This window comes from Ovis canadensis, chromosome 22 (genome assembly GCF_042477335.2).
Source record: "Ovis canadensis isolate MfBH-ARS-UI-01 breed Bighorn chromosome 22, ARS-UI_OviCan_v2, whole genome shotgun sequence".
In the NCBI taxonomy this organism is placed as follows: domain Eukaryota; kingdom Metazoa; phylum Chordata; class Mammalia; order Artiodactyla; family Bovidae; genus Ovis; species Ovis canadensis.
The window spans coordinates 27,956,333-27,983,198 of NC_091266.1; the positions used below are offsets into that span (position 1 = coordinate 27,956,333).

The following is a 26,866-nucleotide window of genomic DNA, read 5'->3' on the forward strand; positions in this document are numbered from 1 at the left end:
AAAGGAGAGGAATCTGAAAAAGTATCGTGTGTGTGTGTGTGTGTGTGTGTAAAAGTTTGTAAAAAAAAAAAAAGGCAACCTTTTGAATGGGAAGATATTAATGTATCAGATGAGGGGTTAATAGCCAAAATATATTTTAAAAAATTCATATCACTAACAAAACACTAAACAACCCGATTAAAAAATGGGCAGAGAATCTGAATATAGACATTTTTCCAGAGATGTACAGATGACTAATAATTGACTCATGGAGAGATGGTCAATATCACTTATTCAAATCAAAGCTAAATGAAATAACCACTTTTCTTCTTTAAAGAGAACGGAACTCAAAAACGAAGATCTCCCATCAGTGGAACCATACTTCAAAGAATAGGCTTTGAAATGATGTGAAAGTCGCTCAGTCCATGGAATTCTCTAGGCTAGAATACTGGAGTGGATAGCCTTTCCCTTCTCCAGGGGATCTTCCCATCCCAGGGATTGAACCCAGGTCTCCCGCGTTGCAGGCGGATTCTTTACCAGCTGAGCCACAAGGGAAGCCCGTGAGTGCACAAAAGATTGCACGTGAGTGAACATTTACATATTTTAACTTGGAACTTTCAAGGGGATGTGTATTCAACTTACTTTTGGTGCACCTCCATAATCTACATTTTCAGCCGACTGTGTATTAGCCCCATCTGTGCCAGATATAATATTGAGGACTCTCATATTGGAAAGGAAGTAAAGTTACGGCAGAATGTGAGTCTTGTTTGAAACATTTCAAGAAAAGCAGCTGGATGGAGATGAGAAATGCAGGTGCTTCTTAGTTTGCATACATCTGTCATGTATCTGCAGTTGTACCTGCTTTTTGTTTATGAATGTGCACGTATCCTGTTCAAAATAGGGCATGATGGCTGGTCACCACTGAAGAGAAGCAGGCAGGGCTTTTTAAAGTTTGCTTTTGTTAGAACATGAACTGGTTTAATTGTAACAAGCTGACTACCTTTATTTCAGCAAGGTGGTCAGTTATAAATACGAAAGCCAATAATTTTAATTAATATTTTATAACAGTAACTTGTTATAAAATACCATTTTAAAAGATGGTCCTAATCACAGACATGTTACCAAGAAATGATGGAACTCACGAAGAAAACTCTTAGAGGATGTGGGAAATTAAGACTTGGAATACGTCAAGGGAGATGAGGTCAAATTCTTCCCCAGTTTATGAATTTAACAAAGTCCAAAACAATGTATATATTACTGTTTGTGTTTACTTTTTGCTTTTAGGCTTCATATTTCGAAAGAAAAAAAATGGAGACTAGCTAGGGAACTCTGTAGCGAAACACTGGGAGGGACTTGGAATGGTGATTATTAAAGAGTACAACAGAAATCTAGTAACTAAAACTGTATAATTGGTGCAGAAATCCATGTAGATGAATGAAAGAGCTGGGAGTCCAGAACACTCCAGTTACAAGAAGTGACCAGATTGTTCAGATAGCAGTGTTGAAACAACTGGTTACTTAGCAGGAGAGGCAGGACAGCATAGTACAGTAAAGTGCAAAGACTGAAGACGTGCTGCCCGAACTGCTAGTACTTACTGTCCGTGACCTTGGGCAAGTGACGTAACCACTCTGCATCACTTCTCTTCTCCCAGTAGTGGTATTGCAAGGGTTAAGTAGATTGAAATTTGTAGAAGGCTCAGAGCAGAACCACGGGGTCGCTGAGTCGGACAGGACTGAGCAACTTCACTCTCACTTTTCACTTTCATGCCTTGAAGAAGGAAATGGCAACCCACTCCAGTGTTCTTGCCTGGAGAATCCCAGGGACAGGGGAGCCTGATGGGCTGCCGTCTATGGGGTCGCACAGAGTCAGACACGACTGAAGCGACTTTGCAGCAGCAGAGCAGAACCTGTCGTGTAGAATATTCCTACTATGTATCAACTGTAATTCTGTCATTTAGGGGAAAAAGTTCACTCCCTATCTCATACCCAGGACACATAAATTCAAGTGGATTGAAGAATTATTTTTTAAAAAATAAGATTGGATTGGAAAAGACCTAAACACAGTCACCAAAGCCAGAAAATAGAAAAGCTTAATCAGTTTGTCTCTATAAAAATGTAGTGTTAGAAAAGTACAAACAACTGGGAAGGTATATTTGCAATGCATGTTCCAGCGAGGTTTAGCATTCTTGGCTTTTTTAAAAGAGATTGCTTTTAAAAAGCAAATATGCAGCATGATAAATACTGCTAGTGTCATCCAGAATCTTTTTACCAGGTGGTACCCCCTCCCCCACAGCTGCTGCAGATGTTAGGTATTAATTGTTTATCCTCACCCTCCCCCAGAGAGTGCCCAGGGCTGGTTGTCCCAGAAATGCTTGGGAAGGTTTCTCCCCACCCCTGGAGGTTGGCGCTTGCTGGATGCCTGATGCAGGGCATTACAGCCTGGCCTTCTGGTCTCTGTGGTGCAGTTTATGCTCCTGAGCTCCCCATGGAATGAGATTTAGGGGAGACTTCTGAAACCACCTCCGTGCTTCTTCTCCTGCCCTATCCTGTCTCCCTCAGTCCCTTATAGAGCATTCTCAAGAAATCACACAAGAATCCTCATTTGAAGTGCCACTTCCAAGGAACCTGACTTAATAGAAAATTGAGCAAAAAAAACTGACCCAGAAAAATGCTCAACAAACCTGAAGATGCTGAACGTTTTTTGAGTAATCGGGAAAATCATCAAAAATACATCTTTCCATTGCTGATTGGGTTGAAAAAATAAAAGATCATGAGTATTTTCTTGATTGTGGGGAAAGGCTAAGGGATAATTTGATACCAACCTTATAGATACTTCTATAAATGCATTTCTTCAGAAATGGTTAGGTGTAAAGGATGGGTAAGGATAGGCATTGCAACAATGTCTAAAATGGGAAAATGGAAACAACCTCAATGCCCAATAATGATAGGATTAGTTAAACGATCCGTTGTACATTGAAACAAGACTATCATTTATAAAAATGTCTGGAATAAGTCGTTCAATTGACAATAAAGTTATAAAGCTAAGTGTATGGTGCCCATATGTAATGTGCACAGAAATAATCAGTGCCATGAACTAGGGTTATAGGGAATGTGTGTTTTCTTCATTAGTCATTTCCATAATCGGCTTATTAATGAGCATGTGTTGCTTGTTCAAGGGGAGAAGACATTTTTTCATTTAGGAGGTAAAGGTAGCATGATAGATGTTATGACACGGAAAAAAAAAAGTACAGCAGGAACACACGAGACGAAAAAGTCCAAGTAAGGATCAAGGATGGCTTCCTGGAGGACGAACAGCTGCCCCGAAAGGGAGGAATGAGGAGAAATTACGCAGTGGGGTGGGAAGAAGAGCCTTCCAGGGGGTTGGCACAGTATATGAGAACAAAAGCTGGTGCCTAGGGTTTTTTTAGAAGCTGGAAATTCAGTTGAGTTGAAATTTACTGTTTAGCCAGGAAAGTAATGAGAAATGGATGAAAATAAAGAGTTAACAGCAGCCAGATTTCAAGAGTTTTTGAAAATGGTAAGGCATTTTTATTTCATCCTGAGGGCAATGGGCAGTCACTGAAAATTTTTGTCGAGAAGAATGACAAGATTTGCATTTTAGAAAAATCACCCTGGCTGCAACTTGAACACACTGGAGGAAAGTTAAGCTGAGGCATTTCGGAACCAGGGAGGTGATAGGTAGCCTGAACTAGGAGTGGCCCCTGGGACGAGAGGAAGTGGACAGATAACAGAGCCCCTTAGGTGGTATTCTTGGTAAGCAGTCCTGTGGTTATTTGAAAGAGGGATGAGGCAAAGGGCAAGTCTACAACAACTTCCAAGACTCTCCACTGGCCAGCGGGCCATTCCCTTCACTAATAACACAAGTGATAGACTGCGGGCAAAGAGCTGGCTCAGGTTGGAAGACGGCTTATAAATGTTGACCACGTGTGTGACAGGAACGAAGGTTGTTGCCTCAAGTGTTTCTCTTCTCAAGTAGCAAAGGTCACTGAGCTGCCCTTGTTACACTGAAACTTATGCTGTCTTGATTCTCATGCTCCCTACTTCTGTACTAGTGCAAGTCTTTATATGTCGGAACACAGAAGTGTTTTAACCCCTTCCTTCCTTCTCTCCTTTACCTTCCAGTTCTTGTGGGGAAGGGAACTTGAGGAAGACATAGAAAACTTGGCCACATAATAACACCCAAATTGTGCTGTGGGAGACGTCAGTGTAGCAAGGGAGATGCTGCCTGTGTAGTAGCTGCTTTGCTTAGAAAAAATGGATCCTGAACCATAAGGATCTGATGGGTTAGAGCCAACAGGATCCTCTAGGGAGGGCAGGGGGTGGCAGAAGGGTATTGAGAGGGGGGGATATAACAGAATGAAGCTCCTGAGGCCCCCAGGAGGTGGATGCTACAAATTGTTCAGAGACCAGATAGAAAAGGCACAGAAATATTTCACACCATCCTTAGAACTCCATGATCAGCTAACTGAAGGATCTTCTGGTTATGGATTGGGCCTGCACGCCCTCAAAGTGTTGGCGACACAGCTGAGAGGTCATGAGTATTATACCATCTAAAGTGGGTTTTGGTAGGGGTACCAGCGCAGATGTTTCACCCTGGCCTTCAAACATTTCCACAAGTGACAAACGTCCCCCATAACCTTGCCCTTTTCTACATTCTCTCTGCTGCCTAGAACACCGTGCTTGAATAACTCCAGTTTATTCTTCAGACTCCTCCGGGAAAGTCCCCCCACTCAAAGAAGTCTTTGTAGAAACTCCTTCCCCCGCCTCCCCATCGAATGATGGGCCTCCGCAGCTTAGACTCTCAGCACGCTGTGCTTCTTACTTCATTGTGCTTACTGCAGATTGTTACCATGTATTTATTTCTGTGATCACATCCTTAATAGTCCTAGGAAGTCCTTGGGCAGCTTTGACACTAGTAGCTGGTGTCCACAATAATTGCTAAACCTCAGATTAGTTAAACCCCAGGGGGAACGTTTTAAGGAATCATTAACTTGTAGTAATCATTTTGCCCACCAGAGGTCCCTTTCTCCCCATCACTGGGGCCAAAAGAGCTTGAACTCCTGTGTATCCTCCTACTTTTCACAGCCATGCTGCTCATTGAAGACTGGTATACCACCACTTCTGCATTGCCCAGGGGCTTGTCAGTAATGCAGAATCTCAGGCCCCACCCACACTGGAGGAATTAGAATCTGCATTTTAACAAGAGTCTCAGGTGATCTGTGTACACATGAAATACTGCGAAGCACAGTTCTACAGAACATTCATAATCTGAAAAGCTTGGAAGACAAAACCCCATCTAAATGGCCCTTCCACCAGAACTAAAGAAGGAAGGAGGTTTAGAATCTGCTTTTATTATGAATATAAAATATACATACAACATAATACACATTTACACATTTACAGTTTGCAGTTAGTTTCACTTTTTTGAGCACATTTGGTTCTGCACGGCCCAGTGGCCCATGTTCCTTCCACGTACACTCAAGACATTCTCTTCACCTTGGTACATACTTGGTGAGAAATACCAGGCCCAGGCGTCAACTGGCCAGCTTTACTGTCTTCCCAGAATCACTTTCATTCTGTTTCCCCTTCTGCTGCTACAGGCTTTCCATGGCCTCAAACTTCAGCATTAAAAATGCAGGAGAAAAGAGGGCTGCAGTAATCCCCTTTGTCTTTCAAAATCACCTTGAAACATCTCACCTGAGTGAGGTGATACATCATAGGCATTGCTGGTTAACATAGTGTAAGAACTACCTACGGGGAGGCTCTGACGTGTCACATACAAACTAAGCTTGTTCACCAAATGAATGATCACAAAGGATCTGAGTATCGGTGGTATCGCAGTAAATAAATAAGTTAACTGGAATAAATACAAATAAATAGAGTGAGTTTCACTACGGAAAATGTCAATGCCTACGTCCCTGTGCTCCAAACCTCATTAGGTGCCACTTTACAACAGGTTGATAAACAGAAGCTGGATTTCTCTATGAGTCGCTCTTTGGGGCAACACCTTCCATGTGCTGGTAAAGAGCAGCCAATGGAATCGTTTGTCATCGCTTTTCTCAGAATGTTGCTATGCGAGAGGCTTTGTAGGAGTTCTCTCTGAGGCTGTCAAATATGGCTTTGGTTCCATTCTGCCAGTGTAGCACCAGATCCATCGGAGTCTTCCCAGCCTGAGCGAAACAGAGGAGGGAATTTGACTTCCAGGTTGAAGGCGTCTATAAGTTCACCTCCTGTGTGTGTGTGTGTATTTAATGAGGTAATGGCTAGGTACATGTTACTGAGGTGTTTTATGTTTCCCACTGTGATTTGCAGTTTATTTTCAAACCAGTCCTTTACAGTTTCTCACAGGAATGCTTTTGGCATTTCAAATTAGCAGGTCAGCGGTGTTTGGTTTTTTTGCCCCACTGTGGGAGTATCCCAGGTGTTGGTAAAAATCCCTAGTCCCTTGACACTGAATAGCAGGCTTAAGCCAAATCACTGTGAAATTCAAAAGATGCCTCTGTACTTATACAAGGTACTGCAGAATGGGCATGGAGAGGTAGCAGTATCTACCTGGTCAAAATCCAGTTCCTGTCAGTTTGGAAAATGATTCCTGACTGATAAAAACTGGTGGGATATGAGCTGCTGCAACACCCTGGCTTAATTACACAGGTACCACTCCAGGGAGTAGGTTTTTCACAGCTGCTCAAAAGTTACACTGGGCTCTCCCAGGAAATTTATTTTTCTTGGAGATGATATCAATGATTTTTGAGATCAAAATTTTTTTTACTTTATGTCTCAAGATATTTACAAAAATTAAAATCATGTCACCTCTCAATTCTTGCCTTTCAATTTGAGAAGTCCTAAAATTTTCCATCTCTATCTATTCAGAAGCCTCTCTTTATCCCAGAGATTGCAAACTGGCAGCTTTGAGATGCAAATCAGTCTAGAGACCTGTTTTGGCCCAAACAGAGCTTAGATTTTTTAAAAATTGGAATTAATTGGCAACAGTTGGAAATTAGGAAATTTCCCAATTGAATCTGTGATCTCTCTGAAAAAAAACTGGAAGGCTTGGCCGCACGATATCCATGGTTTCATGGAGCAGGAAGGGACTGGATTTGGGAAGGACTGCTGCCTTATGTGCACAGAGCCTGCAGCCACCATAAAGTCATTTATGTGATCTGCCTGGTCCCTAGGCGGATTTGAGTTAATGTCCCTGCAACCTTAATTTTGGACCCTCTCACCCTGTAGCATGTGCCGTGGGGAACACTTATCAGCAGATGTGAAGACAGAGTTTGGGACAATGATACAATAATGGTACAGTAGTGTAGTGTTTACAGTTCCCTTCAAGATGGTGTCCAGTAACCTAGCAGTCTTTTTTGGAAATATCCATCCATTGGGTCAATGACATTTATAGTTCTAGAACCTTTATGCTGGATTTTTACTGAAAATGCAGAGCTCTGAGACCTATTTGTATATTTAGGGCTATTTTTCCATGAATTCCTTAAACTCCTTTGTATTGAAATTTATCTCGTGATTCCCTGGCTATTTACACAGTCTCTCCAAATCTATATGCTTTTGATCTCTGCCTGAAAAAAATTATATTTTCTGCAGCTTTGGGGGTTTTGTTGAATCTACTCTTTCCGATGGCTTAAATTATTTGATAAGATCAATCCCATATCAAGGATGAGGGGACCCTACTGTTAACACTTTCCCAACCCACGCAGTCTCTATTTATTGCTTTATTTTGTTCCTGTCACCAAGACAGGTTTTTTTTTGTTTTTTGTTTTTTTTGGAATGATGAAGTATTCCTCTCAGTCTTATAGTAACACAGTAAGAGGAGGAAATGATTCACAGTAAAAGATGACTGGGGTTTTTTTTCCCCTTTCTTTGTAAAGTGATTCTCCAAAAGCCTCTTTCAAATTACTTCTTCAGTACTTTACACTCATTCCTCCCAGTGGTATTTTTAACGCTTGTATTAGATGATGCTTGACTAGGAATTGGACCATGAGGAAAATCTGGTTACATTCCCTGGCTTACAGATGAAGCTAAATTAACATGTACTTGTAAAAGGGATTTATACAAGCATTTTCTGGGCCTAAATATAAGAAACTATTTTGAGGGATGCGCAACTAAACCAAAGAGGAGAATGAATAGAAATTAGCTCAAAAATAAAGGCAAACGCATGGCTACCTCTGTAAGAAAGTGGTAGCATTCACACTGTTGTAAGAGGGGAAGGACTGTTCACAATCACTCGGATTCAGTGTTGAATCATTTGAGTTCCTTGACCCTCGGCTGCACGGACCACTGCGGAATTTTCAAAAGCTTCAGGAACGGTGGGTGTCTTTATTCCTGACTATCCCGGCCCAGCTCAGCCAGGGATGGCCAAGGCAGACACTGCTTGTGCCTGTGAAGGTGGGTGGATTGACCATCTTCTATTTTCAATACCAAATTTTAAAAGAATTCCTAAATGCTGTGTTAGGCATTACCCATCTCTGACTAGGTGACCTGCGTCCTTGCCAAGGTCAGCAATATCCTTATGGGAAGGAACGGAGCATTTAAATCATCAAAAGACCCCCGAAATGCTACCGTTGTGAGGCTATTTTCAAGTACGTGAGCCATACTTCTGTTCATTAGAAAGCCGGCAAACAAGGCCCCTGGCCCGAGTACTTACACAGTTCTTGACGTTGAGGTCGGCGCCATACGTAATCAGGAGTCGGATCATCTTGTACCGATTCAGCCTCACGGCATCATGCAAGGGAGTATCTCCTTCCTAGAGAACAGAGGCTAATGGTGGGCCTGAGGCCAGGAAGTGGGTCCCGAAAGGATGCCCAGCAGGGCTGGTGATCCCAATAAACGAGTGAAGGTTTTAGGAGGCCGAACTCTGCCGGCCTACTCACCCGGTCTTTGGCGTTGAGGTCTGCCTCGCAGGCGATGAGATGCTCTGCGCACTCGTAGTGGCCAGTCCTCACCGCGACATGCAGCGCGGTGCTGAGCAACTACGAAATGGAAGCGCCCGTTGGGTCCCTGGGCGTGAGGACAAAGGGTGTCCCAGGCCCCAACGCAGGTGTGAAGGGGAGGAGGGGAACGGGGTAGAACTACCTTATCGCGCGCACTGATTTTGGCGCCTTTGTTCAGCAACAGTTTTAAGACATCCAGGCTTCCTCCGCGGCTTGCCCAGTGGATTGCTGTGGATTCAAGCTATAAGAGGGAGGTAAAAGGACATGACTCAGTGGAAGAGGAACCTGGTCAGAGGAATTAGTTCTTGGTTTCTAAGACCTAGGAATACCAGGTTTGCTAGGGCATCTGTGATGGCACTGGGCTGTCCTGGTCTAGGTTGCCAGTTCTAACTATTGTAGTTCACATCTCTTGCCAAATGTTTTGGCAGAAATGTGCGAACGTGAGTGTATGCTCTCCTGTGTATGTATCTATGTGCATGTTTGCGTCATTAGGAGGTTCTCGATAAACCTAATCTTTTTAAGAGAGGATAAGAATTAAAACGTACTGAGAATTTCGTGGTGCCCACATGGTGCCACCTACTTCAGACGCATGGATGCTCCTGGCAGCATAGGGAAGTGGGCGTTCCTGTGCTCATTTTGCAAATGAGAAAAAGGAGCCTCCAAATTATACAAATTTTTTGCCTGAGGAAACACAGCTAGTAAGTGGCGGAAGAGTTATACCAACCCACAGTGTGCCTGGAACGTTTAACCACTTTTGCCAGATAAACTCAAAAGTTCCAGACAAATGTACGGATTTTAAAATTCTGGCAGAAAAGTAGTTCCTTCCGAAAATATTCATCTTTTGGAACAGACACGCCTCTTCCGGTGTCCCTATTGTCTTCCTGTCTCTTCCCGGCTCTCTGCCGCCGTTTGCGCCGGCACACCGTCACCTACCTCCGCCGTCCTCGTCTGTGGTTACTGCACTTAATCACACTAGAAAATCTCGTATATCCCTGGCCCTCCAAATATCATGCTCATGAATTTTTGTGTCTTTTCACGCAAACTTTATATTTTGTTTCTTTACTTGTTTTTCTGTGTGTGTATCTTCTGGGTTCAGTTTTAGCCAAATACTTTGGGCTTTTCCAGTCCCTTTTCCACTCTGCTTGAAAAGTCAAATTGAGCTGTATTTAAATAAATAAAGCATTTTTCCCCCCCCAGCTCAATCTTCATTTCATAGGATATGCTATATACTGGTCTGCATAGAAATCACAGTGGTTGAATTACTGAGATCTGAATAGCAGCTAACTTCCCATAGATGCAATTCATTTTGTGGGCAGTCTAGCCCCAAATCTCACTGATGGCAATCAGCATCTATCAAATAAGGTGTGCACCTAGAGAATTCTGAGATGTTATTGGCAGCCAAGGGTCAGGAGCAGGTGGCCACGTATGATGGAAGGATAGGGATGCTGAAAGGCAAGAGTTGACTGTATTACTTCTCAGTAAGGCTACTGACTTGATAACGACCCAGGTCTTTGATGAGAATATTGAATTCTGTCCAACAGCTCTCACTTCCTTCTTTTCCCTGAAATACTCCTCTCCTTTTCAGTATGTATGGAAAATACTTTCCACATGACCTAGTTCCATCTCCCAACTTCCCTTTGTATGGAGAAATAAGCTTCTGCCTAGTTCTCTCAGATCAATCTTCAATACAATTGGCCCCATTTTTCATTGTAGATTTTCTCAAGCTTCACAGAGTCTACTTACTTTGGCTCATTTCCAAACAAAGAGATATATTTACCATATCACGGAATTCGATCTGGGCTCCAGCTTCTATTAACTTCTCCACAATTGCCAAATGTCCTTCCAAGCATGCCCTGTGAAGAGCTGTCCGTTTATACTGTCAGAATAGAGGTTTTAAAAAGAGTGAGAGAGAGCAATGCATATAAAACTGAGTATAAATCCTTTCTAAGAAATAGGAAGCTGGGGATTCTGATGACCTAGCTGATAGAAACTTGAGTTCTTCTTTATGAGTTAGAAATGTCAAATTTACTAAAATTATCGACTGGAACAATTATTCCGCAACTGAAATTTGCATCTCCTGCAATACACGTTTCTAAGTGATTAGAGGTCTTCGTCGAGGCACGTGGACTTAAAGATTCAAAACTACCCTTTCTTGTGTTTTGTGCCCTCATAATTTCTGTAGTATCTGCCATGCAGTTCAGGCTATTTCCTTCCTTTGGGACTGCTGTTAGGTTGACTATCAAAAAGTATTCATTTTTAAGATAACGAAAGACATTTTTCTTTCAGCTTCAGAAATGATTCCCCATTCCAGTTCTTAGGGAAAAGGAGTCAAAAAAGGATTAGTGATGTCTGATAAATTGGCTTCAAATAATGGATTAATGGGCTTCCCAGGTGGTGTCCCTGGTGGCTCAGAGGGTAAAGAATCTGCCTGCAATGCAGGAGACCCAGGCTTGATCTCTGGGCCGAGAAGATCCGTTGGAGAAGGGAACGGAAACCCACTCCAGTATTCTTGTCTGGAGAATGCCATGGACAGAGGAACTGGCAGGCTACAGTCCACGGGGTCACAAAGAGTCAGACAGAACTGAGCGACTAACACTTTCACTTTCACTTCAGGTGGCTCAGTGGTAAAAAAATCTGCCTGCCAATGCTGGAAACATAGGAGGCAGCAGATACCATATCTGCATCAGGAAGGGCCCCTGGAGAAGAAAACGGCAACCCACTCCAGTATTCTCGCCTGAAAAACCCCATGAACAGAGGAGCCTGGCAGACTACAGTCTGTGCAGTCGCAGAGTCGGAGACTACTGAGCTCACTCGCAGATGGATTAATAGGCTATTTGTGCTGGAACACTATCAGGCATTATTCCATCCCAATACCCTCTCTTTTTAGATAAGGAAACGGAGGTCCAGAAAATGCAGATTGGCTGCCAAGAATCAAATAAGTGAGTACTGATAGAACCAACACATGAACTCCGGGCCAGAGATTCCCTGTGTAGAGCTGATATATTTGGGTCCAGTCAAAGCTAATGCTAACAATATATTTCTCCAGTCATGAGTGGTTGGTCCTGCCATACTAAAAGTCTATCCCAAAGATCTCAAAATTAAAGGCAAACTGAAAAAGCAGTGGGAAGAAAATGAGAGTGCAAAAAAATAAAGCAATCCGTAGCACTGATCCAGCATTTCTTTCTCTGGCCCACTGCACTCCCCTGTTATGCTACTGGCATATGTGGCAGCAGCTGGGGAGACGGTTTCAGGTGGATTGATTTCTGGCACCAGACGAGCAAGCCTGCAGTAAAGCATAAGAAATACAAAATTAACAAGCTGGATTTTGCAGTGCTTTGTATAAGCCTTACCTCATCACAGACATCTGGATTGTTCTTGTCTGACAAGAATTTTTCTATTACTGGCAGTTTATTCTCCAGGGCAGCTTTCAGAAACCTAGGCACATCCACAGGTTCTGTCTAAAGTTTAAAAAAAAAAAACAGCGTGAGAGTTACCATGGGCTTTCCAACATTCAGTCAAACCCTCCACAGATAGTTATTTCCTTGTAGCCTAAGGCCGAGGGTTTCCCTGGTGGCTCAAACGATAAAGAATCTGCCTGCAATACAAAAGACCCAGGTTCAATATCTGAGTTGGGAAGATTCCCCTGAAGAAGGAAATGGCAACCCACTCCAGTATTCTTGCCCAGAGAGTTCCATGGACAGAGGAGACTGACAGGCAGACCATTGGGTTGCAGTCAGACATGGCTGAGTGACCAACTCCCCCCCCCCCCCCCCCCCCCCCCCCCCCCCCCCGCCCACGACACAAGGAAGCCAAGCAGTGCTTACCACAATTTCAGGCTCAGGTTCCTTCACAACTGGAACTTTTGTTTTCCTGTATTTTTTCCTTTTCTTCAGTTGAATGATTATTTCAAGATCGTCTAAATTTTCCAGTTTTGATCTTTGTTCTAGTTTTTTCTTCTTGAGCTAAAAAAGAAATCCATGTTTCAAAATATGGCGAGTTCTACTGACAAGCATTCTGGTTGTGTCAAAACAAAATCTGCAAGGTCTGAGCTCAGTATGTGAACAGTTTGAGCAAAAAGATTTAAAAAAATATTTATAATAAATCTTGGACTTGGACTTAGTGCTTTCTTATTAAGTATTTAGGGGTCAAATTTTTCAGCTAATTGCCTTTATCTTCACTTCCCTTGCTTGTAGCGCCAGCTTCTTGTTGAAGATGGAATCTAGTCTCTAAGTGATGATTTTGTAATTATTTCCATAAACAGACCCCAGATTTCTGTAGAATTTTTTTTATCATGCTCATGAATTTTTTTAATTGAAAAGACTTTACTAATAAGTTTCAAACTCTTAAATTTCAATGCCAGTGTCTTTTAGGTGGCTCACTGAGTGGGGCTCATGAAACAGACTGTCTGGGGACTACATCTGTGGTTAGTAAGTAATGAAAATTCACCCAGCAACGAATTTTGTCGACACAGAAAGTTGCCACAGTCAAACAATGATCCATGAACCACAAACCACATTACTGAGAAAAAGAAGGCTCCCTTCCTTGGGATTAATTAGACAATATAAGACGTCAGAAATTCACTGGACACTTTTCTCTTTCCAAGTCTCTCAGTCAAAACACAGTCGTAGACCATTCGGTGATTGATTCGGAATCCAGAGGTCATAGTCTTGCCAAAGAATTATTTTCTACAACCTGTTCCATAGAAGCTGCTTCTTTATAAGTTAGAAATTGATAAAGAAATACCTTTGGAATGGTTGCATTTATTTGGTTTCTCTCTCATCTCCCTCCTATCTGGCACCTTTGTCTACGCCATCCCCAACCTCCCACTAGTGAATTTCACAGAAGGCCCTTACCTCTGCCTCTCGCTGTTTCTCAGTTTCCCACTGTTGCTCCCCCAGGCTGACAAAGTGGGCCGGAAGTGTTTTCAGGTCTTCTTGCTTCTCTCGAGTGACAGCAGCTTCATATTCTCCATCTCTGAAGTCCTCAGGAAGGAACTCCCCAGCATCCCCACTGCCGTTCTTCTTCCCTGTAACCTACAAGGGAAGAAGGTGGCAGGGTGAGAATAGCAGAGTCCGTCCTGGGGTCCTTCTCCATAAAGGATGCTGCAGGAGGTCCCCTGGCCCTTCCTCCCTGCTGACAGTGGCCTCAGAGCAATGCACTCTCAGAGCTCAGGCTGTGATGCGCTGCCCCAGTGTTCCAGGAATACCTTCAGATACTTGTTCTCTTCTATTGGTTAAATCAAGGTTTAGGTTAGGTTGGTATCTTTAAATCTGCTTTTAACCCACTTAATCATGTTTCTCCTAAGAAAATCCCAACCTCTTCCCCCCACCTCCCCACCAAAGATGTTAAAACTCTTTCATTTTCAGTACTTTTGTTGATCCCTTGCCTTCCTATGGTTTCCAGATATATATTGTTGCAATAGAACTTCTCCCCTAAGGCACTTTGATTACTGTACATGATTCCACACTTCAGTGATAAAACCAAAGGAGAAGATAATAAATAGGGACTATGTAGAGAATTCATTACTGCCAGCTCCTTTTTTTCTAATTTTACTTATTTCATCACATAAATCAACCATTTTCCATATATGACATTTTTCAGAATACCTGTGCATTTTGCCTGGAAGAAAAGAGCGTTTCAATTTTCAAATAAAAGTCAAGGCTGCACCATTTTTCACTGCATAAAAATAATGTGCTTTACATACCAGCTCTTCTACCTTCAGAACCATCATGTTGCCCCGAAGTTCGTCAGTCTGTTTTCCTCCTGAGGAATGAACCCTTGAGTTGCCCTGGGGAGCCCATCTGCTCCAGTGAGCTTATATAGCTAGAGCTGGGTGAGATAATCTTCCAACCTGGGAACCCAAGTAACACCCCTGCCCCCCCTCCCCCCTAGGGCCAACTCAGAGGCAGGTGAATTTTTCATTTCAGACTCAGTGTCTGGGAAGCAGGAGAGGGAGGGGATGACAAGTAACCCCACTGAATATGTGAATCAGGAAGAAATGTGAGAGGGCCATTCCTTTGGCAGTGACCGCACCGCTCAGCAATGCAAGTCATCCTATTTATCAGGGAGCCAGAGGACAGCTGTCTGTTGACATTGCGCCACACCGCTGCTCCTTTTCCTTCTTTGTCAGCTTTCATATGACTAACCCTATCAAGAAAATGTAAATGGCCTGCGTATCACACCGCCAGTAATATCTTTCTGATAACCAGACTTATCAACACGTCACTTGGGGGAAGTGTTGCTTTAGGACATCCTATTCCCATGGGTAAACAGCCCGAGAGGAAAGGACCCAGGTCCTAGTGGCCCTTGTCTATATCTGTTTGGAATCCTCTGGAGTGATGTCGAGGGCTAAAAAGGCCCCATGACATGCCACCTTACCATCATTATAAGAAATTGAAAGCATTCAGTAATACACTTGTATTTTATGGTGTCACAGCCCATAATTAGCACATGACATGCTTACTGTCTTCTAAAACAGCATACTTACTGGAACAATTTTTATTCAAAAAAGTTTCAAAATGTCCTGAGATAGTTTATGAGGCCGATTGTTAGTAACAGTATGACCTTGATCAGGTCATTGAGCCGCAGTTCTGTTGCTGTGGCGAAAAGACACCTGCAGGAGCTGGTGAGAACTGCAGGTCCCTGGGCCCCACTCCAGGACATTCTGTGTCAATTTATGGCTGAGTCCTAGGAGGCCGTGTTTTTCAAAGCACTCAGGTAATTCTGATAAAGGTTTGAGACAGGTTGCCAGAGGAACAAAGGGTTTGGGTTGAAGTGGAAAAAGACCTCTGTTCCTGGTTTCTCATCTCTGAAGTGTTAAATTATGTAAAACTGTTTACTTCTCTTTACGGTCCAAGGAGAAACTAGAATTACTATCCCCAAAGCCATTTTAAAACTTTTTTTTTTCAGTGAAAGAAAGGAGGGGAGAGTGAGAGAAAGGGAGTGTGAATGGAGAAGTATGTTCATCAGATGTTATGTTGACCTTCTGTGTCTCTCACTCTCTCAAACGTACCCCACTCAGCACACATGGCTGCCAATCTCTCCTTTCCCCTCATCAGCCTGGGGGTGGTTTTGCTGAAATTTTCAGAATGACACATTGACACCCCCCACCTGCGTCCCCACCAAAGTGCTGACGAAGAGGGACCCTCCCAATTACCTGGGTATCTGTTCTAGTCTCCTATCCTAAAAGGGGTTTTAGTAAAATGAAATTTCCCGGTGTTTTCTTTGAGGTGGAGACAGCTATGACCATTTTCACTGGTTCCTTTAAATAAGAAGTAGCCATTAAACTTTTCCTACCATTTCTTATCTTAGTCTCTTTGTTCCAGGCCTGACCCAAACTGAGGGGAGCCTTAGGAGATCTCCTTTAGGAAGGGTCACGGGTTGTTGAAGTGTCTTGGATATTGAATCCCAGAGCTGTTAATGCCCTCAAAGTTCAAGCAAGGCCAGTGCTTCCGTTCTGCAGAGAGGGCATGGAGGCACAGAACCGTGTCAAGTCACTGGCTGCAGACACACAGCTGGTTGCTGGATGCTAGGTTGAGGAGTTTGGATTCCATCCATCAGACAGAGAATCACTGAGGCCAGAGCACATTTTCCGGAGTAGTTCAGACCTAGACCCACTCAGGGCCCAACCAAGACCTATTAAAAGGTCCTTCCGTGTTTCAGTTCAGTTCAGTTCAGTTCAGTCACTCAGTCGTGTCCGACTCTGCAACCCCATGAATCGCAGCATGCCAGGCCTCCCTGTCCATCACCAACTCCCGGACTCATGTCCATCGAGTCAGTGATGCCATCCAGCCATCTCATCCTCTGCCCCTTCTCCTCCTGCCCCCAATTCCCCCCGCCTCCGCCCCCAGCATCAGAGTCTTTTCCAATGAGTCAACTCTTTGCATGAGGTGGCCAAAGTACTGGAGTTTCAGCGTTAGCATCATTCCTTCCAAACAAATCCCAGTGTTTAGGACATCTCAAAAAAAAAAGGGTGGGGGGGAAGTGGGTGGGGTGGTACTCCAAGCTTATTTCTTCATCTGGTCATTCAATTATCCCCTCAAACCTGCCTGGTTTTATGCAGGAGAGTCCAATAGGTCTAAAGAAAACTGCAGAGGATGACGTTTGAGGAAGGCTTGACCAGGTATCATCAGGTGAGTAAATTCTGCCTGCCTCTCCACTCACCACTTCCGGCATTGATCCCATTGGTCATCGTAAAACATGAGAGAATTTTGCTTTTCAAAAGAGATTCTAGATACACTTAGCTCCCTAACAATGGATCAGATGAAATTGTATTTTCAATCATTCCTATTCATCAAAATTGAGAACCAAACTTCGCAACTGGAGGAGAGTTTTCTTTTCCTTGCTTTTAAGGAGCTTCCTTTCCATAAAAGTTCCCCTAGTGGAGTAAGTTCTGAAATTTGTACATTTGACTTGATCACAACCTCAAACAAGGCATAACCTTTCCTTATCAAGACGAATTAAGACAAATTGGTTCTAGAATGATTGAGCAACCCAGTGTCAACCGCCTATGGCCAGAATGAGCAGGGAAATGGTCCCTGAGATTGGCCAGAGTCATCTCAAGAGCCTTTTCTCCTTCCTCTCAGGATTTGTGCATTTCAATGAGACCAGAATTATAATCCTATTTACAGGTAAGGAAGTGAGGGGCAGAGACGTGGGGTCTAAAGCGTTTATTATTGTCACCCAGAGTTTGAGAGATGTGCCCCAGCACCACCAGGGTTCATGTGCCATAGCTCAGCTCCAAGGACAGTTTTGTCCTTCCAAATTTTAGGACATTGTACACTTATCTACTCAGACTTCTTATTTTTACTATGTTTTCTTGACTATGTAAGTAACATAAATATGTTGTAAAAATTAAAACAATGCAGAGAGAAGGTTGCTTAATTGCAATCTTGCTGAGTGCTGATTTGGTGTGTTTCTCTTGATCATGTGTCTTAAAGATTATCTTCTACCAGCACAGATGAGTCTGTCTCATTATCTTCAACCACCACATGGATTTCTGTGTGTGGACATACCCTTGCTTATTTAACCACTCTCCTATTTGTGGACATTTAGGCTGTTTTCCAAAATGGTCTCTTATTTGCTACAATCCAAGGTATTTTATAGCACCCAAAATGGTATGGTTACTAACACTCCTTGCCCTCGGAACACCCACCTTGATACAAAGAGGAAGGACTCTGAGGACTGTCGCCAGACTCTGCCTGGAAGCCACTTGCTCTGCTGCTGCACTTGTGACTGCTCATTTTGCCATCCCCCCTAATTGCCTTCCCAGCCCCAGCTGCTCCTCACCTCTCTTGGCTCTGAGAAATGGCTGACTTGGCACAACTAGGAATCCAAGTATCCCTCCAGCCAAGCCTAGGTTCAGTTACACCCTCAAAAATACCAGAGGGAGGTCATAGAATTGAAGCAAACAAGGTTCAAGGTTCCTGCCCTTCCCTGCCAACCAGGGATGGAATCACCTGTATTTGAAAAGCCACACGTGCTGGGAACATGTTGAGCAGAAGGCATCTGCCTTCCTCTCCTCTCAAAGGATAGACTCAAGACCAAGGTCCTCCTGTCTCCAGGGCTCTGAATAAAAATTGCATGCACACTGCTGTACGCAACCCAGTTTCAAGCTGCCTTTTTGCAAATCTCAGCAGTTTCCTTTGGTAGAGATGGGTGAAGGCTGTAGGTCTCTTCCCCATACCTGACAGCAGCAGGTGCCTTGCTGTAAATTATGTCTCTAGCCAAATTCCCGGAGAAGGCAATGGCACCCCACTCCAGTACTCTTGCCTGGCAAATCCCCTGGATGGAGGAGCCTGGTAGGCTGCAGTCCATGGGGTCGCTAAGAGTCAGACACGACTGAGCGACTTCACTTTCACTTTTCACTTGTATGCATTGGAGAAGGAAATGGCAACCCACTGCAGTGTTCTTGCCTGGATAATCCCAGGGACGGCAGAGCCTGGTGGGTTGCCATCTCTGGGGTTGCGCAGAGTCGGACATGACTGAAGCGACTTAGCAGCAGCAGCAGCAGCCAAATTCTGCCCCACTTATGGATTTGTGTCAGCCAACAGGTATACACAGCCAGACTGTTCTGTAAACTTTCTGAAAGTGGCCCCTGCCATTTACACTGTAAGACAGCGCCTGGCCAATGAAGTCGTTCTAGCAGTAGGCTTTAGCTAACTTGCTAGCCTAATCAGCTGACAGAACCTCCCATGTATGACCCCAGACAAGATCTGACCAGTTCCTAGTACTGGATCTATAAGTCTGGGACTCCACAGAGCATACATAGCAAAGTGCCTGACACATAGTGAGGCTAAGTATTTAGCTAACACCTGGTAGGAGTTTTATAGTCTTTCCTAGCCAAATCACATATCTCAAATCTCCTTTCAATGACAAATAATTAGGAACATTTTAATGCTAAATAACAAATAATCTTCTAATACTAATTAGGGGTAAAGATAAAGTGCTTAGGTAATCTCCTCTAGAGTGTGAGCATCTTATTAGCATTTTTCAAATGCTGACCAACCATAACAAGTGTAATTTCCCAGTTAGGGCATATCACAAGTGCCCTTTCCTAGGGTGGTGGTTCCAAGGCTGCGTGCATCTTAGAATCATCTGAAAATCTTTTAAAAGATACCGATGCCCTGGTCTCAACCCAGGTGAATGAAATCTGAATATAAACTTTAATATCCAGGTATTGTCTTAAAAAAGAAAAAAACCCAACAAACAAAACCTTTCCAGTTGGTTCTAATTTCCACCCAGCATTGAGATTACCACTCCAGGGTACAGATTTAAATGAATACATACATAAATATATACATGTATATCCTTGAAGATAGAGGCAGTAAAGCCATCTTTATCCCAGTATCAGAATTCTGATTGTGAAAGACTTCACCTTTACTAAGACTGTGGGAAACACACATAAAATTTACCATCAATATTTATTTGGCCCCACTATGTGTCAGGAGAAGGTAATGGCACCCCACTCCAGTACTCTTGCCTAGAAAATCCCATGGACCGAGGAGCCTGGTAGGCTGCAGTCCATGGGGTCGCAGAGAGTCCGACATGACTGAGCGACTTCAATTTCACTTTCACTTTCCACTTCCATGCATTGGAGGAGGAAATGGCAACCCACTCCCGTGTTCTTGCCTGGAGAATCCCAGGGACAGGGGAGCCTGGTGGGCTGCCGTCTATGAGGTCGCACAGAGTCCGACAGGACTGAAGCGACTTAGCAGCAGCAGCAGCACTATGTGTCAGGCATTTTTTAGAGCTAGAGATATACCAATGCTTTCAAGAGTCAAACTCTCCTGCCCTTGGGGAGTTTTCAGTTTTACTGAGTTTTTTTAAGGAAAACCGCAGGCCACATAGTATGCTGCTTCTGCCACAAAACCAAGGAGGGCAGCCTTTGTATATATAAATGTATAAAGCTGTGAAAGATGAATGATGTGGGGTGAGGAATTAGGGAACCTGGCTTTTAATCCGGGCTCTGCCCTGGGACTAGTTGAGCAAATCCCCGCAACTCCTCGAGTTACCAAAGCAGAGCTTTGAACAAAATGATTTATGAGCCTCTAAAGTTTTATTGAGATCTCAAAATCACTGAATTAATAGATAGAAATAAACAGCCCTCGTGACTGCAGCACCACTCGAGGGCCACGGAGTGGATTCTCCAAATCCTCTAACACAGGTGCTGTGCTGTGCTCAGTCGTGCAGTCATGTCCAACTCTTGTGACCCCATGGACTGTAACCTGCCAGGCTCCTCTCTCCATGGGATTCTCCAGGCAAGAATACTGGAGTGGGTTGCCATTTCCTTCTCCAGGGGATTTTCCCAACCTGGGAATTGAACCCAGGTCTCCTGCATTGCAGGCAGATTCTTCTTTTTCTACTTCTTCTTCTTTTTTTAATTGAAGAATAACTGCTTTACAGAATTTTGTTGTTTTCTATCAAACCTCATCATGAATCAGCCATAGATATACATATATCACCTCCCTTTTGAACTCCCTCCCATCTCCCTCCCCAGCCCACTCATCTAGGTTGATACAGAGCCCCTCTTTGAGTTTCTTGAGCCCCACAGCAAATTCCCATTGGCTATTTTACATATGGTAATGTAAGTTTCCATGTTACTCTTTCCATACATCTCACCCTCTCCTCCCCTCTCCCCAGGTCCATAGGTCTGTTCTCTATGTCTGTTTCTCCACTGCTGCCCTGTAAATAAATTCTTTTTAGTACCATTTTTCTAGATTCTGTATATATGCGTTAGAATACGATATTTATCTTTTTCTTTCTGACTCATTTCACTCTGTATAATAGGTTCTAGGTTCAGCCGCCTCATCAGAACTGACTCACATGTGTTCCTTTTTATGGCTGAGTAATTTTCCACTGTGTGTTTGTACCACAACTTCTTTATCCGTGCATCTGTCAATGGACATCTAGGCTGCTTCTGCGTTCTAGCTGTTGTAAATAGCGCTGCAATGAACAATGGGGTACATGTGTCTTTCTCAAGTTTGGTTTCCTCAGGGTATGTGCCTAAGAGTGAGAATGCTGGGTCATATGGCGGTTTTATTCCTAGTTTTTAAGGAATCTCCATACCCTCTTCCATAGTGGCTGTATCAATTTACATTCCCACCATCAGTGCAAGAGCATTCCCTTTTCTCCACACCTTCTCCAGCATTTACTGTTTGCAGATTTTTTGATGATGGTGATTCTGACAAGTGTGAGGTGATATCTCATTGTGGTTTTGATTTGTATTTCTCTGATAATGAGTGATGTTGAGTATCTTTTCATATGTTTGTTAGCCATCTGCATGTCTTCTTTGGAGAAATGTCTGTTTAGTTCTTTTTCCCACTTTTTGATTGGGTGTTTTTTGCCATTGAGTTGTATGAGCTGCTTGCATATTTTGGAAATTAATCCTTGGTCAGTTGTTTCATTTGCCATTATTTTCTCACATTCTGAGGGTTCTTTTCACCTTGCTTATAGTTTCCTTTGCTGTGAATAATTTTTTAAGTTTAATCGGGTCCCACTTGCTTACTTTTGTTTTTATTTCCTTTACTCTAGGAGGTGGGTCATAGAGGATCTTGCTTTGATTTATGTCATTGAGTGTTCTGCCTATGTTTTCCTCTAAGAGTTTTATGGTTTTTGGTCTTACATTTAAGTCTTTAATCTATTTTCAGTTTATCTTTGTGTATGGTGTTAGGAAGTGTTTTAATTTCATTCTTTCACATGTAGCTGTCCAGTTTTCCTAGCACCATTTATTGAAGAGACTGTCCTTACCCCACTGTATATTCTTGCCTCCTTTGTCAAAAATAAGATAGGTGCATGGGTTAATTTCTGGGCTTTCTATCTTGTTCCATTGGTCTATATTTCTGTTTTTGTGCCAGTGCCATACTGTCTTGATGACTGTAGCTTTGTAGTATAATCTGAAGTCAGGAAGGTTGATTCCTTCAGCTCCATTCTTCTTTCTCAGGACTGCTTTGGCTATTCGGGGTATTTCCATAAGAATTGTGAAATTCATTTTGCTTGAATTTCATTCAGTTTCAATTGTGAAATTTTTTGTTCTAGTTCTATGAAAAATGCCATTGGTAATTTGATAGGGATCTCATTGAATCTGTAGATTGCATTTGGTAGAATAGTCATTTTCACAATATTGATTCTTCCTACCCACAAACATGGAATATCTCTCCATCTGTTTATGCCATCTTTCATTTCTTTCATCAGTGTCTTATAATTTTCTGTGTATGGTTCTTTTGTCTCCTTGGCTAAGTTTATTCCTAGATATTTAATTCTTTTTATTTCAATGGTGAATGGGATTGATTCTTTAATTTCTCTTTCTGATTTTTCATTGTTAGTACATAGAAATACAAGTGATTTCTGTGTATTGATTTTGTATCCTGCAAGTTTGCTAAATTTGCTGATTAGCTCTAGTAATTTTCTGATACTATCTTTAGGGTTTTCTATGTACAGTATCATGTCATCTGCAAACAGTGAGAGCTTTACTTCTTCTTTTCCAATCTGGATTCCTTTTATTTCTTTTTCTTCTCTGATTGTGTAGCTAGGACTTCCAGAACCATGTTGAATAATAGTGGTGAAAGTGGACACCCTTGTCTTATTCCTGATCCTAGGGAGAATGCTTTCAGTTTTTCACCATTGAGAATAATGTTTGCTGTAGGCTTATCATATATAGCCTCCACTATGTTGAGGTTGGTTCTTTCTATGCCCATTTTCTGAAGAGTTTTAATCATAAATGGGTACTGAATTTTGTTAAAGGCTTTTTCTGCACCTATTGAGATTATCATATGGTGTTTATCATTCAATTTGTTAATATGGTGTATCACATTGATTTTCATATATTGAAGAATCCTTGCATTCCTGGAATAAACTCAACCTGATCATGGTGTATGAGCTTTGTAATGTATTGCTGAATTCTGTTAGCTAAAATTTTGTTGAGTATTTTTTCATCTATGTTCATCAGTGATATTGGCCTGTAGTTTTCTTTTTTGTGTGTTGTCTTTGTCTGGTTTTGGTATCAGGGTGATGGGGGCCTCATAGAATGAATTTGGAAGTATTCTTTCCTCTGCAATTTTTTGAAAGAGTTTTAGAAGGATAGGCATTAGCTCTTCTCTAAATGTCTGATAGAATTCTCCTGTGAAGCCATCTGGTCCTGAGCTTTTGATTTTGGGGAGATTTTTGATCACAGCTTCAATTTCAGTGCTTGTAATTGGATTGTTCATAATTCCTCTTTCTTCCTGGTTTAGTTGCAGATTCGTTACTGACTGTACAACAAGGGAGGCCCATAAAGTGAAAGTCACTCAGTCGTGTCTGATGGACTATACAGATTGTGACCCGACGGACTACAGAAATTCTCCAGGCCAGAATACTGGAGTAGGTAGCCTTTCCCTTCTCCAGGGGATCTTCCTGACCCAGAGATCGAGCCTTGGTCTCCTGCATTGCAGGCAGATTCTTTACTGTCTCAGCCACTCTATCTACCTCTAGATATGTAAGGCAGAGCCTTTAACAACCAGCATTGTGAGATGGTGATAAGGATGGGTGGACTACCTATTACCACGCAGAGGAGGATGGGTGTGTGGGAGAATCAGCTATTGTGAATGTACAATGTTTGCCCTTTCTGCCCCTAAACTTCCTGAAAAGCTAAACTGACTTCATGAGATGAAATTGTACTGAATGGACGGTGGGATGATGAAGAGTTTGCACTGAAATGGTTTTTGAAAAAGAAGTCTGATTGTCATAGTAACACTCTGAAAAGATTTTGATGCAACTTTAGAATTACTTCACATCCAATTACATAGGACATTCACTTGGGGTGAGAGATAAGTGCTTCTGTCACTGCAAACATAGAAAGAAAATCCATTTAACCTTTTTAGCCAATTTATTAAAGCAAAGGAGAATTATTTTTAAAATGTGATTTCTGACTTCAAGTAAGGAGTGTTGGAAGAAAATTTTTCTTGGTGTAGTTTGGAGTTTCCTAATAAAGGAGAAAATGCTGCAAGACATCTTAAGTTTGGGTTCTTTAGGAAGAAGAGAACTTGAGGACCAAGAAAAACGCCAAGCAGTCATTGAGTTCATTCTCTGACCATCAGGAAGGGCCAGGTTCAAGCAGGTAGGATCCTTCTACTTTAAAGACTGAGGCCTCCCTTTGTAAACATCCCAGTGCTTAAGCTCTCATTTTACCATAGGTTTTTTTTTTTTTATAATTTACCTAAATCTTGGCAGTTCAGTCTGTTTTTTCACTCTAGCTTCAGAAAAGATCATCACCACCAAAAACGTTGATTGAGCACTTTTTACAATGAGTTTTGTTAGATGAAGAGGAGAAAAAGATAAAAGGTAAGGTTTTTGCCCCTAAAATCTTACAAGAACAATCCCCTTTCACTCAAAACCCTTCTCATAAATAGATATTGTTAATCTCTTCAGAACATCGAATTTTGGTGCATACAAAGGGTTTCAGTACCTCTAGCCCAGTTCCCTAATTAAATACAATGGAGCAAGTGACACTAGAAGAGATTAAATGGTTCAACCCAAGTCACACAGAACTGGGATTCCAATCCAGATCTCCCTGCTTCCACACCAGTACTCCATCTCTAGCTTAAAAGTATCTTGATTATTTTTCTTCACAAAGATACTCTGGCTGACATTTAGTGCTGTATTCCCTTCAGAGTAAGTGCTCACACATGTATCATTTCATATGGTGTGTCCTCCTATACAGTGCTTATGGAACAACAGACTGGTTCCAAATAGGAACAGGAGTACATCAAGGTTGTATATTATCACCTTGCTTATTTAACTTCTATGCAGAGTACATCATGAGAAACGCTGGACTGGAAGAAACACAAGCTGGAATCAAGATTGCTGGGAGAAATATCAATAACCTCAGATATGCAGATGACACCACCCTTATGGCAGAAAGTGAAGAGGAACTAAAAAGCCTTTTGATGAAAGTGAAAGAGGAGAGTGAAAAAGTTGGCCTGAAGCTCAACATTCAGAAAATGAAGATCATGGCATCTGGTCCCATCACTTCATGGGAAATAGATGGGGAAACAGTGGAAACAGTGTCAGACTTTATTTTTTGGGCTCCAAAATCACTGTAGATGGTGACTGCAGCCATGAAATTAAAAGATGCTTACTCCTTGGAAGGAAAGTTATGACCAATCTAGATAGCATATTCAAAAGCAGAGACATTACTTTGCCAACAAAGCTCCATCTAGTCAAGGCTATGGTTTCTCCAGTAGTCATGTATGGATGTGAGAGTTGGACTGTGAAGGCTGAGCACCGAAGAACTGATGCTTTTGAGCTGTGGTGTTGGAGAAGACTCTTGAGAGTCCCTTGGACTGCAAGGAGATCCAACCAGTCCATTCTGAAGGAGATCAACCTTGGGATTTCTTTGGAAGGACTAATGCCAAAGCTGAAACTCCAGTACTTTGGCCACCTCATGCGAAGAGTTGACTCGTTGGAAAAGACTCTGATGCTGGGAGGGATTGAGGGCAGGAGGAGAAGGGGACGACAGAGGATGAGATGGCTGGATGGCATCACCGACTCGATAGACATGAGTTTGGGTGAACTCTGGGAGTTGGTGATGGACAGGGAGGCCTGGGGTGCTGTGATTCATGAGGTCGCAAAGAGTCGGACATGACTGAGTGACTGAACTGAACTGAAATCTAAATTTGGGCTGTATTTTAGACATGATATTTGATTTAATGATAGTTTTCTTGTGTGTAATAGTGACTTTGAAATAATGTAGGAGAATGTCTTTATTCTTAGGAGATACATTCTGAATTATTTAGGGGTGAGGTGTCATTATGCCTGCTCTCAAATGGTTCAGCTAAAAAAACAGTGTGTGTGTTTGTGTGTTGAGAGAGAAAAGTGGGAAGAAAAAGAAAGAGCATAGCTTTAAAAGGTCAGCAGTTGAATGTGAAGAGTATACAGGTACTCATTGTAGTATTTCCATGTTTCTGTCCCTTTAAAATTTTTAAAACAAATAAATAAATCCTCTTAGTAAAATAGGAACCTTAGGACATCAACTCCACGAAGCAAGGGATGTATGTCTGTCTGTTTCTCTCACTGGGGTACCAAAAGCCCTTAGAGCAGTCCCTGGCACATAGTAGGCATTCAGTAAACAATGTTTAATGAAAAACAAACAGGAAAGGTGGCCCCAGCTTGGGCTCAGAGGGCTGGATGGAGGCCAGGGGGCAGGCGTGGCTGCCCAACGGTGCCCTGCCTGTCAGCACAGTTTTGAGCTCCCTGGGGAGGCTCCAGCACCAGCCTGGTGCTGCCAGCTGGGCAGAAGGTTGGGGGAAAGAAAAGTCACTCAGCCAGAATGGCTTTCCCATGACCTGCTTTCCACCATTTGCGCCGATCCAACTGGAAACAGCAAGCAAGGGGGCATTTCTGATGAGAGCATTAGGATGTCGGCCCCTGTCGACACACGGGAGTTCAGAGTCT

At 42.7% G+C, this 26,866-nt stretch overlaps 1 protein-coding gene and 1 long non-coding RNA gene across 3 annotated transcripts; one reads left to right on the forward strand and one right to left on the reverse strand.

The window, feature by feature from the left end:
* Positions 1-316: 316 nt before the first annotated feature.
* Positions 317-26,425, forward strand: LOC138427781 (uncharacterized). 2 transcript variants are annotated; one of them, XR_011252176.1, is made up of 6 exons: positions 317-561; positions 17,001-17,070; positions 23,668-23,794; positions 24,445-24,530; positions 24,667-24,754; positions 25,223-26,425. It is a non-coding gene; the product is annotated as an uncharacterized lncRNA (long non-coding RNA). The 2 variants fall into 2 exon arrangements; XR_011252175.1 differs by lacking the exon at positions 317-561 and adding an exon at positions 10,955-11,877.
* On the reverse strand, positions 5,335-14,972 carry ANKRD1 (ankyrin repeat domain 1). Its single transcript, XM_069567711.1, has 9 exons — positions 14,643-14,972; positions 13,792-13,971; positions 12,763-12,900; positions 12,289-12,396; positions 10,716-10,814; positions 9,081-9,179; positions 8,879-8,977; positions 8,653-8,751; positions 5,335-6,169 (listed from the first exon to the last, which is right to left on the reverse strand). Exons 1-9 carry the CDS (start codon positions 14,667-14,669, stop codon positions 6,059-6,061), a joined length of 960 nt encoding a protein of 319 aa, XP_069423812.1. The 5' UTR covers positions 14,670-14,972; the 3' UTR covers positions 5,335-6,058.
* Positions 26,426-26,866: the final 441 nt, after the last annotated feature.